This window comes from Salmo trutta, chromosome 9 (assembly GCF_901001165.1).
Source record: "Salmo trutta chromosome 9, fSalTru1.1, whole genome shotgun sequence".
Taxonomy (NCBI): Eukaryota; Metazoa; Chordata; class Actinopteri; order Salmoniformes; family Salmonidae; genus Salmo; species Salmo trutta.
This window is the reverse complement of record NC_042965.1, coordinates 39,100,059-39,119,393: the sequence shown is the minus strand read 5'-3', so window position 1 is coordinate 39,119,393 and position 19,335 is coordinate 39,100,059. Positions and strand designations below refer to the sequence as shown.

The following is a 19,335-nucleotide window of genomic DNA, read 5'->3' as shown; positions in this document are numbered from 1 at the left end:
GTCACAGTATATCCTGTTATTAGTCACAGTATATCCTGCTATTAGTCACATTATATCATGCTATTAGTCACATTATATCCTGCTATTAGTCACAGTATATCCTGCTATTAGTCACAGTATATCCTGTTATTAGTCACAGTATATCCTGCTATTAGTCACAGTATATCCTGCTATTAGTCACAGTATATCCTGCTATTAGTCACATTATATCCTGCTGTTAGTCACTGTATATCCAGCTATTAGTCACATTATATCCTGCTATTAGTCACATTATATCCTGCTGTTAGTCACATTATATCCTGCTATTAGTCACAGTATATCCTGCTGTTAGTCACAGTATATCCTGCTATTAGTCACAGTATATCCTGCTATTAGTCACATTATATCCTGCTGTTAGTCACAGTATATCCTGCTATTAGTCACATTATATCCTGCTATTAGTCACATTATATCCTGCTATTAGTCACATTATATCCTGCTATTAGTCACATGGAATCCCGCTATTAGTCACAGTATATCTTGCTTTTAGTCACAGTATATCCTGCTATTAGTCACAGTATATCCTTCTATTATTCACAGTATATCCTGATGTTAGTCACAGTATATCCTGCTTTTAGTCACAGTATATCCTGCTATTAGTCACAGTATATCCTGCTGTTAGTCACGTTATATCCTGCTGTTAGTCACAGTATATCATGCTGTTAGTCACATTATATCCTGCTGTTAGTCACAGTATATCCTGCTGTTAGTCACAGTATATCATGCTGTTAGTCACAGTATATCCTGCGATTAGTCACATTATATCCCGCTATTAGTCACAGTATATCTTGCTTTTAGTCACAGTATATCCTGCTATTAGTCACAGTATATCCTTCTATTATTCACAGTATATCCTGCTATTAGTCACAGTATATACTGCTATTAGTCACAGTATATCCTGCTATTAGTCACATTATATCCTGCTATTAGTCACAGTATATCCTGATGTTAGTCACAGTATATCCTGCTATTAGTCACAGTATATCCTGCTATTAGTCACATTATATCCTGCTATTAGTCACAGTATATCCTGATGTTAGTCACAGTATATCCTGCTTTTAGTCACAGTACATCCTGCTATTAGTCACAGTATATCCTGCTGTTAGTCACGTTATATCCTGCTGTTAGTCACAGTATATCCTGCTGTTAGTCACAGTATATCATGCTGTTAGTCACATTATATCCTGCTGTTAGTCACAGTATATCCTGCTGTTAGTCACAGTATATCATGCTGTTAGTCACAGTATATCCTGCTATTAGTCACATTATATCCTGCTATTAGTCACATTATATCCTGTTCTTAGTCACAGTATATCCTGCTATTAGTCACAGTATATCCTGCTATTAGTCACAGTATATCCTGCTATTAGTCACATCATATCCTGCTATTAGTCACATTATATCCTGCTATTAGTCACAGTATATCCTGCTATTAGTCACATTATATCCTGCTATTAGTCACAGTATATCCTGCTATTAGTCACATTATATCCTGCTATTAGTCACAGTATATCCTGCTATTAGTCACATTATATCCTGCTATTAGTCACATTATATCCTGCTATTAGTCACAGTATATCCTGCTATTAGTCACATTATATCCTGTTCTTAGTCACATTATATCCTGCTATTAGTCACATTATATCCTGCTATTAGTCACAGTATATCCTGCTATTAGTCACATCATATCCCGCTATTAGTCACAGTATATCCTGCTATTAGTCACATCATATCCTGCTATTAGTCACATTATATCCTGCTATTAGTCACAGTATATCCTGCTATTAGTCACATTATATCCTGCTATTAGTCACAGTATATCCTGCTATTAGTCACATTATATCCTGCTGTTAGTCACATTATATCCTGCTTTTAGTCACAGTATATCCTGCTGTTAGTCACAGTATATCCTGCTATTAGTCACAGTATATCCTGCTATTAGTCACAGTATATCCTGCTGTTAGTCACATTATATCCTGCTATTAGTCACAGTATATCCTGCTATTAGTCACAGTATATCCTGCTATTAGTCACATTATATCCTGCTATTAGTCACAGTATATCCTGATGTTAGTCACAGTATATCCTGCTATTAGTCACAGTATATCCTGCTATTAGTCACAGTATATCCTGCTGTTAGTCACGTTATATCCTGCTGTTAGTCACAGTATATCCTGCTGTTAGTCACAGTATATCATGCTATTAGTCACAGTATATCCTGCTATTAGTCACAGTATATCCTGATATTAGTCACAGTATATTCGGCTATTAGTCACATTATATCCTGCTATTAGTCACAGTATATCCTGTTATTAGTCACAGTATATCCTGCTATTAGTCACATTATATCATGCTATTAGTCACATTATATCCTGCTATTAGTCACAGTATATCCTGCTATTAGTCACAGTATATCCTGTTATTAGTCACAGTATATCCTGCTATTAGTCACAGTATATCCTGCTATTAGTCACAGTATATCCTGCTATTAGTCACAGTATATCCTGCTATTAGTCACAGTATATCCTGCTATTAGTCACATTATATCCTGCTATTAGTCACATTATTTCCTGCTATTAGTCACAGTATATCCTGCTATTAGTCACAGTATATCCTGCTATTAGTCACATTATATCCTGCTATTAGTCACATTATATCCTGCTATTAGTCACATTATATCCTGTTCTTAGTCACAGTATATCCTGCTATTAGTCACAGTATATCCTGCTATTAGTCACAGTATATCCTGCTATTAGTCACATCATATCCTGCTATTAGTCACATTATATCCTGCTATTAGTCACAGTATATCCTGCTATTAGTCACATTATATCCTGCTATTAGTCACAGTATATCCTGCTATTAGTCACATTATATCCTGCTATTAGTCACAGTATATCCTGCTATTAGTCACATTATATCCTGCTATTAGTCACATCATATCCTGCTATTAGTCACAGTATATCCTGCTATTAGTCACATTATATCCTGTTCTTAGTCACATTATATCCTGCTATTAGTCACATTATATCCTGCTATTAGTCACAGTATATCCTGCTATTAGTCACATCATATCCTGCTATTAGTCACAGTATATCCTGCTATTAGTCACATTATATCCTGCTATTAGTCACATCATATCCTGCTATTAGTCACATTATATCCTGCTATTAGTCACAGTATATCCTGCTATTAGTCACATTATATCCTGCTATTAGTCACAGTATATCCTGCTATTAGTCACATTATATCCTGCTGTTAGTCACTGTATATCCAGCTATTAGTCACATTATATCCTGCTATTAGTCACATTATATCCTGCTGTTAGTCACATTATATCCTGCTATTAGTCACAGTATATCCTGCTGTTAGTCACAGTATATCCTGCTATTAGTCACAGTATATCCTGCTATTAGTCACATTATATCCTGCTGTTAGTCACAGTATATCCTGCTATTAGTCACATTATATCCTGCTATTAGTCACATTATATCCTGCTATTAGTCACATTATATCCTGCTATTAGTCACATGGAATCCCGCTATTAGTCACAGTATATCTTGCTTTTAGTCACAGTATATCCTGCTATTAGTCACAGTATATCCTTCTATTATTCACAGTATATCCTGATGTTAGTCACAGTATATCCTGCTTTTAGTCACAGTATATCCTGCTATTAGTCACAGTATATCCTGCTGTTAGTCACGTTATATCCTGCTGTTAGTCACAGTATATCATGCTGTTAGTCACATTATATCCTGCTGTTAGTCACAGTATATCCTGCTGTTAGTCACAGTATATCATGCTGTTAGTCACAGTATATCCTGCGATTAGTCACATTATATCCCGCTATTAGTCACAGTATATCTTGCTTTTAGTCACAGTATATCCTGCTATTAGTCACAGTATATCCTTCTATTATTCACAGTATATCCTGCTATTAGTCACAGTATATACTGCTATTAGTCACAGTATATCCTGCTATTAGTCACATTATATCCTGCTATTAGTCACAGTATATCCTGATGTTAGTCACAGTATATCCTGCTATTAGTCACAGTATATCCTGCTATTAGTCACATTATATCCTGCTATTAGTCACAGTATATCCTGATGTTAGTCACAGTATATCCTGCTTTTAGTCACAGTACATCCTGCTATTAGTCACAGTATATCCTGCTGTTAGTCACGTTATATCCTGCTGTTAGTCACAGTATATCCTGCTGTTAGTCACAGTATATCATGCTGTTAGTCACATTATATCCTGCTGTTAGTCACAGTATATCCTGCTGTTAGTCACAGTATATCATGCTGTTAGTCACAGTATATCCTGCTATTAGTCACATTATATCCTGCTATTAGTCACATTATATCCTGTTCTTAGTCACAGTATATCCTGCTATTAGTCACAGTATATCCTGCTATTAGTCACAGTATATCCTGCTATTAGTCACATCATATCCTGCTATTAGTCACATTATATCCTGCTATTAGTCACAGTATATCCTGCTATTAGTCACATTATATCCTGCTATTAGTCACAGTATATCCTGCTATTAGTCACATTATATCCTGCTATTAGTCACAGTATATCCTGCTATTAGTCACATTATATCCTGCTATTAGTCACATTATATCCTGCTATTAGTCACAGTATATCCTGCTATTAGTCACATTATATCCTGTTCTTAGTCACATTATATCCTGCTATTAGTCACATTATATCCTGCTATTAGTCACAGTATATCCTGCTATTAGTCACATCATATCCCGCTATTAGTCACAGTATATCCTGCTATTAGTCACATCATATCCTGCTATTAGTCACATTATATCCTGCTATTAGTCACAGTATATCCTGCTATTAGTCACATTATATCCTGCTATTAGTCACAGTATATCCTGCTATTAGTCACATTATATCCTGCTGTTAGTCACATTATATCCTGCTTTTAGTCACAGTATATCCTGCTGTTAGTCACAGTATATCCTGCTATTAGTCACAGTATATCCTGCTATTAGTCACATTATATCCTGCTGTTAGTCACAGTATATCCTGCTATTAGTCACATTATATCCTGCTATTAGTCACATTATATCCTGCTATTAGTCACATTATATCCTGCTATTAGTGACATGGAATCCCGCTATTAGTCACAGTATATCTTGCTTTTAATCACAGTATATCCTGCTATTAGTCACAGTATATCCTTCTATTATTCACAGTATATCCTGCTATTAGTCACAGTATATCCTGCTATTAGTCACAGTATATCCTGCTATTAGTCACATTATATCCTGCTATTAGTCACAGTATATCCTGATGTTAGTCACAGTATATCCTGCTATTAGTCACAGTATATCCTGCTATTAGTCACATTATATCCTGCTATTAGTCACAGTATATCCTGATGTTAGTCACAGTATATCCTGCTTTTAGTCACAGTATATCCTGCTATTAGTCACAGTATATCCTGCTGTTAGTCACGTTATATCCTGCTGTTAGTCACAGTATATCCTGCTGTTAGTCACAGTATATCATGCTGTTAGTCACATTATATCCTGCTGTTAGTCACAGTATATCCTGCTGTTAGTCACAGTATATCATGCTGTTAGTCACAGTATAACCAGTACATTGAACTCCTTCACTGCACAATACACACAGGGTAGAAAGGCACATTATCCTCTTCACTTCACTCACACTGCTATTTTTTCCATCCACAGGTTAGTTTAAATAACAGTTGCACATCGATCCACTGCTGTCCTCTATTTCTCTCTGTATCCCTTTCTTTCCTCTCTGCCTCGCTCACTTCCTCATGCCTGCTTTCTCTCTCTTACTCTTCTCCCTGTCACTCACTCTTTCTTCTTCACCGTCTCAGCTTCTGTCTTTTCTTTCTCTCTATCTTCCCTCTCTCTCTCTCTCTCTCTCTCTCTCTCTCTCTCTCTCTCTGTCCTCCTCCTGTCTCTCTCGCTCTCTCCTCTCTCTCTGTGTTCTGAGTTTGTCAGGCTGTGTCGTTGTTGGTAGTCTTGTGTCTCATCATGTTTAAAACGGTTTTGTCTCCTCACTCCTCACTGCATTTATTCACTTCCCCTCCTTCTTCCATTTCTCTCTCCATCTCCCTGTTCCTCCCATCTCTCACTCGTTCCTCCTCACTTTTCCTGTAACCTTCTGGCTCAAACATCTCTATCAACTCTTCTTCTTCTTCTCTCCTCCTTTCTGTCCATCAATTTGGGCATTCTTTTTTCACTTCCATCTCACATCATTATGTTCACCTGTCCACTTGTCTCCTCCACCTTCTTATCCTCTCTCCTTCCACCTTGCCCTCCCTCCATCTCTCCCTCCTCTCCTCTCCTTCTCTCTGTTTTGTCTTCACAGTCATTGTATCACTCAGATTCTAGACAGTGTTCATCACATTCACCAACATGACATAGTGCACAGGGACCTGAAGGTCAGTATGTCTAGAAACCAACTTCCCTCCGTTCTCTGACTGCCCCCCCACCCTCAACCCCTGCATTTCTGACTGCCCCCCCCACCCTCAACCCCTGCACCTTTGCCTGCACAACCCCTCCCCTGTCTCAGTCTGTCTATCTGTGTGTCCGTCGATCAGTTCGTCAGTTTGTCTGTTGCTCTGTCGAGTTTCTGTGTGTTTAAATGTTCTATACGGCACGATTATTCTATCGGAGGTTAATTTCTTCTTGTTGCGCTGATTCACTGACTGCCCCCCTGACTCCCACTCCCTCCCCAAAACTTTGACGACGCTCCAGCCCTCTCAAACAGGCGAGCAATACCTCAAGACTACATTAATATTAAACATTGTGCACCAGCTGTTATTGAAAAATAGACACCCACCCCTCGTCTTACCGGGTGTAGCTGTTTTGTCCTGCCGAGGCACTGAAAAACAACCAACTGTAGATTATCCGTGTCGTCCTTCAGACACAACTTGGTGAAACATAAGATATTACAGTTTTTAATGTCCCGTTGGTTGGATAGTCTCGAAAGTTGCTCATCCAGTTTATTCTCCAGTGATTGCACGTTGGCCAATATAGTGGATGGTAGAGGCGGGTTATCTACTCACCAACGAATTCTCACAAGGCACCCTGATCTCTGCCCCCTGTATTTCCTTATTTTCTTAATGCAAATGATGGGGATTTGGACCTTGTCTGAGAGCAACATTACATCCTTCCTGTCAGACTTATTAAAGAAAAAATCTTCATCCAGTTCGAGGTGAATAATTGCTGTTCTGAAAAGAAGCTCTTTACGGTCATAAGAGAAGGTAGTATCAACATTATGTACAAAATAAGTTACAAACAATGTGAAAAAACACACAAAATAGAACAATTGGTTAAGAGCCTGTAAAACGGCAACCATCCACTCCGGCGCCATTCTACCACATTCAGACCCTTTACTCAGTACTTTTGTTGAAGCACCTTTGGCAGCAATTATGGCCTCGAGTCTCCTTGGGCATGACTCTACAAGCTTGGCACACCTCTATTTGGGGAGTTTCTCCCATTCTTCTTTGCAGATCCTCTCAAGTTCTGTCAGGTTGGATGAGGAGCATCGCTGCACAGCTATTTTCAGGTTTCTCCAGAGATGTTCGATCGGGTTTAAGTCCGGGCTCTGGCTGGGTCACTCAAGGACATTCAGAGACTTGTCCCGAAGCCACTCCTGCACTGTCTTGGTTGTGTGCTTACATTCGTCGTCCTGTTGGAAGGTGAACCTTCGCCCCAGTCTGAGGTCCTGAGCGCTCTGGAGCAGGTTTTCATCAAGGATCTTTCTATACTTTGCTTCGCTCATCTTTCCCGCAATCCTGACTAGTCTCCCAGTCCCTGCCGCTGAAAAACATCCCCTCAGCATGATGCTGCCACCACCATGCTTCACCGTAGGGATGGTGCCAGGTTTCCTCCAGATGTTACGCTTGGCATTCAGGCTAAAGAGTTCAATCTTGGTTTCAGCAGACCAGAGAATCTTGTTTCTCATGGTCCGAGAGTTCTTTAGGTGCCTTTTGGCAAACTCCAAGCGGGCTGTCATGTGCCTTTTACTGAGGAGTGGCTTCCGTCTGGCCACTCTACCATAAAAGCCTGATTGGTTGAGTGCTGCAGAGATGGTTGTCTTTCTGGATGGTTCTCCATCTCCACAGAGGAACTCTAGAGCTCTGTTTGTGTGACCATCAGGTTCTTGGTCACCTCCATGACCAAAGCCTGTCTCCCCCGATTGCTCAGTTTGGCCGGGCGGCCAGCTCTAGGAAGAGTCTTGGTGTTGGCAAATTTCTTCCATTTAAGAAAGAAGGAGACCACTGTGTTCTTGGGGACCTTCAATGCTGCAGACATTTGTTGGTACCCTTCCCCAGATCTGTGCCTCAACACAATCCTCTCTGAGCTCTATGGACAATTCCTTCGACCTCATAGCTTAGTTTTTGCTCTGACATGCGCTGTCAACTGTGGGACATATAGACAGGTGTGTGCCTTTCCAAATCATGTCCAATCAATTGAATTTACCACAGGTGTACCCCAATCAAGTTGTAGAAACATCTCAAGGATGATCAATGGAAACAGGATGCACCTAAGCTCAATTTCAAGTCTCATAGCAAAGGGTCTGAATACTTACAGTACCAGTCAAAAGTTTGGACACACCTACTCATTTCAGGGTTTTTCTTAATTTTTTTTCTACGTTGTAGAATAATAGTGAAGACATCAAAACTATGAAATAACACATATAGAATCATGTAGTCACCAATAAAGTGATAAACAAATCAAAATATATTTTATATTTGAGATTCTTCAAATTAGCCACCCTTTGCCTTGATGACAGCTTTGCACACTCTTGGCATTCTCTCAACCAGCTTCATGAGGTAGTCACCTGGAATGCATTTCAATTTCATTTCATGAGGACCGCCACAGGAAAGGAAGACACTCTCTCCGCATGTGTGGTTCCCACCAGGGCTAGTAACCTAGCCGACTAGGTGAAAAATCTGTTGATATGCCCTTGAGCAAGGCACTTATTTAACCCTGATTGCTCCTGTAAGTCTCTCTGGATAAGAGCTTCTGATAAATGACTAACGTGTGAATGTATATTTCATAGACTGAAAAGTCAATATTCTATGACCTGTATATTTTGGACACAAATAAGGATTTACTGCGGTCACACACGTCTTCTGCAAATGTCAGTGTCAGATCAATATATTGCATTTAGTATATTAAAATAAGTACACCCCGTACACCTCTTTATTATTACCTGCTAAACTTATCATTATTAACTAATTATTAACTTACCTAGTAAAATATATATATATATTTGCCATTAGCTTGACAGACGGAGAACCACTGATTTATCCTTTTTACCCTCCCCTGTCCTGAAAAACACACAGGCTCTGTACCATGGTAGTAATAGTGCACAGACAATCCCCCAGCCAACCCAACATGCATGTGTATTCATGGCCTCTACCTATACTGTTTATCTGTCTCCTCCCCACAAAGATATATGCCAATCTGTGCATTGTCCAGACCTCATCATAACTACACCAGTCCAGACCCCATCATAACTACACCAGTCCAGACCTCATCATAACTATACCAGTCCAGACCTAATCACAACTATACCAGTCCAGACCTCATCATAACTACACCAGTCCAGTCCTCATCATAACTACACCAGTCCAGTCCTCATCATAACTATACCAGTCCAGACCTCATCATAACTATACCAGTCCAGTCCTCATCATAACTACACCAGTCCAGACCTCATCATAACTACACCAGTCCAGACCTCATCATAACTATACCAGTCCAGACCTCATCATAACTATACCAGTCCAGTCCTCATCATAACTACACCAGTCCAGACCTCATCATAACTACACCAGTCCAGACCTCATCATAACCATACCAGTCCAGACCTCATCATAACCATACCAGTCCAGTCCGTACTCTTCCTACTGTATCTGTGTAGTTTTTTCATCCATGTATTTTTAGCCCGTTGGTCATGTGGTCTGTGTCTGAAGAGACACAATGGTGCCAGGTAGTGTCAGCAGAAGGCTGGATAGGTACACAAGTAGGGATGCTGTTGGCCTTAAGATAATCTTTTAAATGTGTTGTTTTTAGCTGTGGATAGAAAGCCACACCCCTTACCACATCCTCTGCCCCCTACCTCCCCAAGTCCCCTCTACCTCCCCTAGTCCCCCCTCCCTCCCCTAGTCCCCCCTCCCTCCCCCTAGTCCCCTCTCCCCCTCCCCCCTAGTCCACTCCCTCCCCTAGTCCCCCCTCCCTCCCCCTAGTCCCCTCTCCCCCTCCCCCTAGTCCACCCCCTCCCCTAGTCCCCCCTCCCTCCCTTAGTCCCCCCTCCCTCCCCTAGTCCCCTCTCCCTCCCCTAGTCCCCCCTCCCTCCCCTAGTCCCCTCTCCCTCCCCTAGTCCCCCCTCCCTTCCCTAGTCCCCCCTCCCTCCCCTAGTCCCCTCTCCCTCCCCTAGTCCCCTCTACCTCCCCTAGTCCCCCCTCCCTCCCCTATGAACATTTAATGAAATGTTCATGAATTCTCATAACTTCTCAAATCATCTACATACATGTAATATTTCCTCCTCCTTTTTACTTGAATGTTGACTATTGATCTGACAGTGATTGGATGGGTGAAGACCAGCTATATGGTGGAAACTCCAGTCCAGGAGGCTCCACCATAATGCTCAAACCTATACTTTTCTTTAAGATCATTGGTCACCTAAATGAGAGGGAGGGAGCATTTTGCCCTTTGACCTTTCTCAAAATTGAGCCAGTGGAATCCATTGGCCCTCGATGGACATCTTTGTTACTTTGACAATGGATGGTTGTCATTGACAGGTTTTAACAGTTGACAATAAAGAGGACCTAGACAATACATGTGGAGCTCCAGGTGATGATATTCACCTAAAGTCACATAATACACACCTATTGGCTGTTCTACCACCAGGTTGTTGTCCTTTCGCTTGGCTAGGCCATGGGTTGGACAAGGCTGGTGACAGAAGACCCCCCTCCCCTTCGTCCTCCCCCCTACCTTCTTCCTCCCTCCTCTCCACTTCCTCCTTCCACCACCCGCTACCTTCCTCCTCCCCCCTCCCCATCCCCCTACCTTCATTCTCACTCTTCCTCGCTCCCCCTACCTCCCCCCCACCACTACCTCTACCCCTTACCCTACCCTCCTCCCTAGCCTGTGCATGGAATTGTAGCTATGCTGCTCAGACTAACATGCGCCCCCTGGTGTTTGCATGCAGTCATTGCATCCAGCAGATCGTGGAGGCGGTGCTACACTGCCATCAAATGGGCGTGGTGCATCGAGATCTAAAGGTGAGTAACAGGTCCCCGTGTCATCTGTTCAGTGTCCGTTCAGTGTCTGTTCAGTGTCTGTTCAGTGTCCGTTCAGTGTCTGTTCAGTGTCCGTTCAGTGTCCGTTCAGTGTCTGTTCAGTGTCCGTTCAGTGTCCGTTCAGTGTCCGTTCAGTGTCCGTTCAGTGTCCGTTCAGTGTCTGTTCAGTGTCCGTTCAGTGTCCGTTCAGTGTCCGTTCAGTGTCTGTTCAGTGTCCGTTCAGTGTCTGTTCAGTGTCCGTTCAGTGTCTGTTCAGTGTCCGTTCAGTGTCTGTTCAGTGTCCGTTCAATGTCTGTTCAGTGTCCGTTCAGTGTCCGTTCAGTGTCTGTTCAGTGTCCGTTCAGCGTCTGTTCAGTGTCCGTTCAGTGTCTGTTCAGTGTCTGTTCAGTGTCCGTTCAGTGTCTGTTCAGTGTCCGTTCAATGTCTGTTCAGTGTCCGTTCAGTGTCCGTTCAGTGTCCGTTCAGTGTCCGTTCAGTGTCTGTTCAGTGTCCGTTCAGCGTCTGTTCAGTGTCCGTTCAGTGTCCGTTCAGTGTCTGTTCAGTGTCCGTTCAATGTCTGTTCAGTGTCCGTTCAGTGTCCGTTCAGTGTCCGTTCAGTGTCCGTTCAGTGTCTGTTCAGTGTCCGTTCAGCGTCTGTTCAGTGTCCGTTCAGTGTCTGTTCAGTGTCCGTTCAGTGTCTGTTCAGTGTCCGTTCAGTGTCTGTTCAGTGTCCGTTCAATGTCTGTTCAGTGTCCGTTCAGTGTCCGTTCAGTGTCCGTTCAGTGTCCGTTCAGTGTCTGTTCAGTGTCCGTTCAGCGTCTGTTCAGTGTCCGTTCAATGTCTGTTCAGTGTCCGTTCAGTGTCTGTTCAGTGTCCGTTCAGTGTCTGTTCAGTGTCCGTTCAATGTCTGTTCAGTGTCCGTTCAGTGTCCGTTCAGTGTCCGTTCAGTGTCCGTTCAGTGTCCGTTCAGCGTGTGTGTGTCCAGTGTGTGTGTGTGTGTATCATCTGTGTGTGTATGTGTGTGTTGGGGGTGTGTGTCCTCTATATGCGTGTTAAGCGAAATTGTCCAACATCACTGTTTGTGGATAGATTATAGCTGTCTAGCACTGACTGTAAAATATAGTAACACCTCTCTAGAGAAGACTGTGCTGAGCTGTTCAGTAACTCTTTAGCCTGTCAGTCCTACCAAGTAGTTTCTAGTTAAAAAAACAACATCATTATTTCACCTTGTTTTAACCAGGTAGGCAAGTTGAGAAAAAGTTCCCATTTACAACTGCGACCTGGCCAAGATAAAGCAAAGCAATGCGACACAAACAACAACACAGAGTTACACATGGGATAAACAAACATACAGTCAATAATACAATAGAAAAAGTCTTAATACAGTGTGTGCAAATGAAGTAGGATAAGGGAGGTAAGGCAATAAATAGGCCATAGTGGCGAAATAATTACAATATAGCAATTAAACACTGTGTGATAGATGTGCAGAAGATGAATGTGCAAGTAGAGATACTGGGGTGCAAAGGAGCAAAATAAATAAATAACAGTATCGGGATGAGGTAGTTGGATGGGCTAATTACAGATGGGCTATGTACAGGTGCAGTGATCTGTGAGCTGCTCTGACAGCTGGTGCTTAAAGTTAGTGAGGGACATATGAGTCTCCAGCTTCAGTGATTTTTGCAGTTCGTTCCAGTCATTGGTAGCAGAGAACTGGAAGGAAAGGCGGCCAAAGGGGGAAGTGGCTTTCGGGGTGACCAGTGAAATATATCTGCTGGAGCGTGTGCTACGAGTGGGTACTGCTATGGTGACCAGTGAGCTGAGATAAGGTGGGACTTTACCTAGCAAAGACTTATAGATGACCTCGAGCCAATGGGTTTGGCGACGAATATGAAGTGAGGGCCAGCCAATGAGAGCACACAGGTCGCAGTGGTGGGTAGTATATGGGGCTTTGGTGACAAAACGGATGGCACTGTGATAGACTGCATCCAATTTGCTGAGTAGAGTGTTGGAGACTATTTTGTAAATGACATCGCCAAAGTCAAGGATTGGTAGGATAGTCAGTTTTACGAGGGTATGTTTGGCAGCATGAGTGAAGGATGCTTTGTTGCGAAATAGGGAGCCGATTCTAGATTTAATTTTGGATTGGAGATGATTAATGTGAGTCTGGAAGGAGAGTTTACAGTCTAACCAGACACCTAGGTATTTGTAGTTGTCCACATATTCTAAGTCAGAACCGTCCAGAGTAGTGATGCTGGACGGGTGGGCAGGTGCGGACAGAGATCGGTTGAAGAGCATGCATTTACTTTTACTTGCATTTAAGAGCAGTTGGAGGCCACGGAAGGAGAGTTGTATGGCATTGAAGCTCGTCTGGAAGTTAGTTAACACAGTGTCCAAAGAAGGGCCAGAAGTATACAGAATGGTGTCTTCTGCGTAGAGGTGGATCAGAGAATCACCAGCAGCAAGAGCGACATCATTGATGTATACAGAGAAGAGAGTCGGCCCGAGAATTTAACCCTGTGGCACCCCCATAGAGACTGCCAGAGGTCCGGACAACAGGCCCTCCGATTTAACACACTGAACTCTATCTGAGAAGTAGTTGGTGAACCAGGCGAGGCAGCCATTTGAGAATCCAAGGCTGTTGAGTCTGCCGATAAGAATGTGGTGATTGACAGAGTCAAAAGCCTTGGCCAGGTCGATGACTACAGCTGCACAGTATTGTCTCTTATCGATGGTGGTTATGACATCGTTTAGGACCTTGAGCGTGGCTGAGGTGCACCCATGACCATCTCGGGAACCAGATTGCATAGTGGAGAAGGTACTGTGGGATTCGAAATGATCGGTGATCTGTTTGTTAACTTGGCTTTGGAAGACCTTAGAAAGGCAGGGTAGGATAGATATAGGTCTGTAGCAGTTTGGGTCTAGAGTGTCTCCCCCTTTGAAGAGGGGGATGACCGCGGCAGCTTTCTAATCTTTGGGGATCTCAGACGATACGAAAGAGAGGTTGAACAGGCTAGTAATAGGGGTTGCAACAATTTTGGCAGATAATTTTAGAAAGAAAGGGTCCAGATTGTCTAGCCCTGCTGATTTGTAGCGGTCCAGATTTTGCAGCTCTTTCAGAACATCAGCTTTCTGGATTTGGGTGAAGGAGATCAGTCTCCTGTCTTCAGGTCAGAATCCTCTCCTACTGCAGCCTTATCTCTCTCTCTGCACCATGGGATCTGTCCAATACGATCTTTCACATATCTCTGATGGTGCCTTGCAAAATGCTGCTCCTCTATCTCTCTCCAGTTGTTGAAACAGCAACTATCCCCCTTTCCAAATGCAGTCCCTCTCTCACCTATCCTCTTGTTGAGACAGCACCTCTCCTAGTCTGGGGAGAATGCCAGTATGCATGCTTGTTATGCTATCTGACGGATGGGTCTTCAATGCTATGCTAGTCCTCTCTTGGAATAGAATTTGACCCCCTTGCTCCTCAGTTTAAACGGATTCTTCAGGAATTGGGCCCTTTACTTTATCAACTTCCACAGGGTCAGATGAACTCGTGGATACCATTTGCATGTCTGTGTTTAGTTGGAAGGAAGTTAGAGGTAGTTTTGTGAGCCAATGCTATGCTAGCAGATACCCATAGACCTCCGGTCATTGTGCTGATGCTAGTTAGCAATTGCGCTAGCCCTAGTTAGCAGCTTCCTTCAAACTGCACGCAGAGACATAAAAATTGTGCCCATTAACTAATCTGACTCTGGGGAAGTAGATTGCCAAAATCCCAAAGTATCCCTTTAAATTGCTTGTAAGATTGGTTGTAGTGTGTGCTGGATTAAAGTTAGCCCCTTGTCAATATGATTCCCAATATGATTCCCAAAATGGGTTCCCAAAGGGAATTGATTCTTTGCCACATCCAGTTTAAATTTTTCTCTATGGTGCTTCCAATTGAGTTTTATAGCTTTCTGAAAGAATGTATTTATAGGTCAGACGACAGAACCTTGTTCTAATCGGTCAGAGCCTCTTTTGCTGAGTGCTGTGATTGGATTGCAGCAGCAGTCCTGTCCTCTCTCCTATCGTGTGTGTGTGTGTGTGTGTTATACATGTTTTTATTACTGCTTGTTGTCTTGCATGATGCTGCGTGTGTGTTTTCAGTTCTCTAGACCAGGGTAACACCTCGTCAGACCCCAGCGCCGGCCTCGGCAACATTCCTCCTGTTTATCAGAACTGTTGTGGCTATTTCTTTATTTAGCCACACCTATCAGGTTACAGTCCTCAGCTCTGGGGCATTTCACACAATATGTCATAGTGATGGCTGAGGACAGCCTCGGAGAGGGTCTGAGAGGCGAAGAGATCACTCCAATAAAGTGGAGACAACCAGAGAGTTATGAATAATTGATTAGTGTGGAATAGACTTAGACGGTATCCAGATTGTCTTACCTTCATACCGACCTTGTAACATCCCGGGATATTCGTTAATACTGGCACTGAACACAAGGAGCGCTATTTTCAAACCCCACTGAGCCGCTGAGATCCGAAGGTTAGCAATGCTAACAAGTACATGTCAAATCCCATATGCTAACTAAATGCTAACAAGCGCATTGCAAACATTTTATACAGTCTCTGGCATAAATTGTTTGCAGGACAGACATCCCAGCTCACAAAGTTATACAAGTAACTCAAAAATGCTACACAGTTAGCTGCACGTATGAAACAAATATTAGATAGCAAGGCTCTTGATCCAGGAGGGGATTCTCGGCCGTTACCAAGCGAAGCTTGAATTTGCAAGAAGCTAAGCACTTAGTTAGATAGCTAACTAGCTACTAAATTAGCAAACCTAATGCACAACTGCAGAGCATTTAGCACATTTTATACAGTTAACTTAATAGTTACAAGATACCTAGCTGGCAAACATTTAGTTGTTAATTCCATATTGTAACTAGATCACCTGGAGAGTGCTGCACCACAGTGGCTCACAAGGCTCCGGTCTCACGTTGTTGTGTGCTTGTAAACAAACACCACGTGACTGGGGACTACGATAAGGTTCATCATGAAAAATTAGGTGACAGGTGAATTGAAGAACCTGACCTGCTTTAACCTCTAACGTATTGCTCAAGTCGACTGCAGGTATTTACTTAAAAGGTACCTCCAAATATTGAAATGATTAGAAATAATTTCTACGCTATTGACGGTATTGAAAAAACATCCCATGGCCATTTCCAAATACCCCCGGTATACAGTATATACGGTATACTGCCCAAGCCTAGTACGGAAAGCAGGTCTATGAAGATGTTCTGTTAGTATGCTACTTGTAATGTCCCAAAAACAGAGGAAATAGGCTACTGACTGGAAAGGACATTGTTGTCCGACTTCGACACAAGTTACTAGGTCATTTGAGGCTGACAGAGGGACTGAAATAACTCAACTGACATGAGACAAATGGAGACTTATTTATGAGTTGATTTGGTTGAAATATGACAGTATAAAACTCCAAATGGTAATATGGCTGAGATATTACGGAACTAGAGCCCAAATCCTGTAAGCCTCTCTCAGGACTTTGTCAGTCAGGGTAAATTACCTAACCCTGTCTCTGGTTTCACACTATGGTCGTCAGTCGCCTTAAATTGGAGTGCCCTTTCAATGGAGGTCTGTCTGCCTGCATCTCTGCCTGTCTGCGTCTCCTCTCTCTCTCTCTTCTCCACGTCCTCAGAAGAAATGTGAGCAGAGCCCAGTCTGGAATGCTGCAGCAGCTCCCACATCTCGCTCTCGCTCTCGCTCTCGCTCTCGCTCTCTCTTGGTCTCTCTCTCCGTCTCACTCTCTCACTCGCTTTCTCACTCTCTCTCACTCTCCCTCACCTAACTTATTTACCAACCAGCAGCTTGTGCTACACTGTGTGTGTATATGTGTGTGTGTTTACATGCGTGCATGCATGCGTTTGTGTGTGTGTAAGAAGGAAGGAAGGACCTGGATTTGTGCATTGCTGCACAGAGCTATGCAGAGACAAGCTGACTGTCTGCCTCTCTGTCTGTCTCTGTTTGTCTCTGTCTGTCTTTGACTGTCTGTCTGTCTTTGACTGTCTGTCTGTCTGTCTGTCTGTCTGTCTGTCTGTCTGTCTGTCTGTCTGTCTGTCTGTCTGTCTGCGCGTGGTGAATTTATATGTGTTTATGTGCGTGGCCTGGATATTGTATGCCTGTCCACCTATTCAGTGGAAGCTTGTGGTTAATCTGAATTCCACCCACAATCATAGCAGGGATTATCCTAACACTGCAGTGTTGGCAAGTTTGAACTTTCTCCTTACAAATGAGTAAACCCTGAATCATAGGCCTGAGAGAGTGATGACACCAAGGAAGGCTACTGCCTCAGGCTTATAGTCTCTCTCTCCTTCTCTCTTTTGCTGTATCTCTCCATTTCTCTCTCTTTAGCTCTTTTTTGTTCGCTTTCCCTCCCTTCTCGCTATCTCTCCCTTCTCGATATCTCTCCCTTCTCGCTATCTCTCCCTTCTCGCTATCTCTCCCTTCTCGCTATCTCTCCCTTCTCGCTATCTCTCCCTTCTCGCTATCTCTCCCTTCTCACTATCTCTCCCTTCTCACTATCTCTCCCTTCTCTCTCTCCCTCTCTCTTTTTATCTCTCTTCTCTCTCTTTAGCTGTCTCTCTTTCTTTCTCTCTCCCTCTCTTTCCCTTGCTCTCTATGTGAGAGGAGAGTTAGGGAGTGTGAGAGAAGAGGAAGGGAGGGAGAGAGGAGAGTAAGGAGAGAGGTAGAGCGAGGAGAAGGAAAGGGAGGAGAGAGAGCGAGCGATGGGTAGAAGAGAGGGAGAGAAGGAGAGGGTGGAAACTAAGGGAGTGATGAAGGAGGAGAGGGTGTGTAATAATGAAAGATAAAGAGGAAGACAGGCTGCAATGACAAGCTACTGCAATGACGAGCTACTGCAATGCAGGGGATTCACTGACACTGTTAACATGGTGTCAGAGTTTATACCTCACACCAGGGATCATCAACTAGATTCAGCCGAGGGACAATGTTTTTCTTCTTGAGTGGATGGTCAAGAAACTTAATTACAAATCATTTGTAGACTGGAAATAGATTGCAAGAAGCCCAAACAGATATGATATTTGACTAAAATACAGTCCCATATATAGTACGTTATCTCTCTATGTGTGTGAGCACTTTGGAGCTGATTTCCAAAATTAAAGTCACTTTGGAGCTGATTTGCTGGTGTTTTTACAGTCTTTTATGTCCAACAATACATTTTTGTAGTAATGTTTTTGCGCCGAAATATTGTGGGGGCAATAAAATCAACTGCGGGCCAAATTCAGTCCGTGGGCCGCCAGTTGGGGAACCCTGCCTTACACCCTTATAGGTGTGTCTGGGCCGAGGTACTGTAGATAGTTTTTATGTCGGAGAACTCAGGATACAAAGACGGAAAGAGAATTTGTGTTGATCTTATTTTTTTTATTTGTTTATTTCACCTTTATTTAACCAGGTAGGCAAGTTGAAAACAAGTTCTCATTTACAATTGTGACCTGGCCAAGATAAAGCAAAGCAGTTCGACAACATACAAAAACACAGAGTTACACATGGAGTAAAACAACATACAATCAATGATACAGTAGAAAAAATAAGACTATATACAATGTGAGTAAGTGATGTGAGATAAGGGAGGTAAAGGCAAAAAAGGCAAAAAATTATGGCATTAGCTAGGTGAAAGAAAAGTTACAGAAGCCCTTATTAGCACATTGGAGAGCTATGTAGAGCTATGTAGAGCTATGTGGAGCGATGTAGAGCTATGTATACTGAACAAAAATATAAATGCAGCATGCAACAATTTTTTTTTTTACTGAGTTAATGTAAGGAAATCAGTCAATTTAAATAAATTCATTAGGCCCTAATCTATGGATTTCACATGACTGGGAATACAGTTATGCATCTGTTGGGGCCAGAATCAGAAATCCAGTCAGTATCTGGTGGGACCACCATTTGCCTCCTTCACATAGAGTTGATCAGGCTGTTG

At 42.6% G+C, this 19,335-nt stretch overlaps 1 protein-coding gene across 1 annotated transcript in view; it reads left to right on the top strand.

The window, feature by feature from the left end:
* The window catches only part of LOC115200524 (calcium/calmodulin-dependent protein kinase type II subunit beta-like), a 111,971-nt gene that overhangs the window by 49,468 nt on the left and 43,168 nt on the right, over positions 1-19,335 (top strand). Inside the window, exon 6 of the mRNA XM_029763648.1 lies at positions 11,276-11,348. Within this exon, the coding sequence (XP_029619508.1) occupies positions 11,276-11,348 (73 nt within the window). The remainder of the gene's footprint in view (positions 1-11,275; positions 11,349-19,335) is intronic.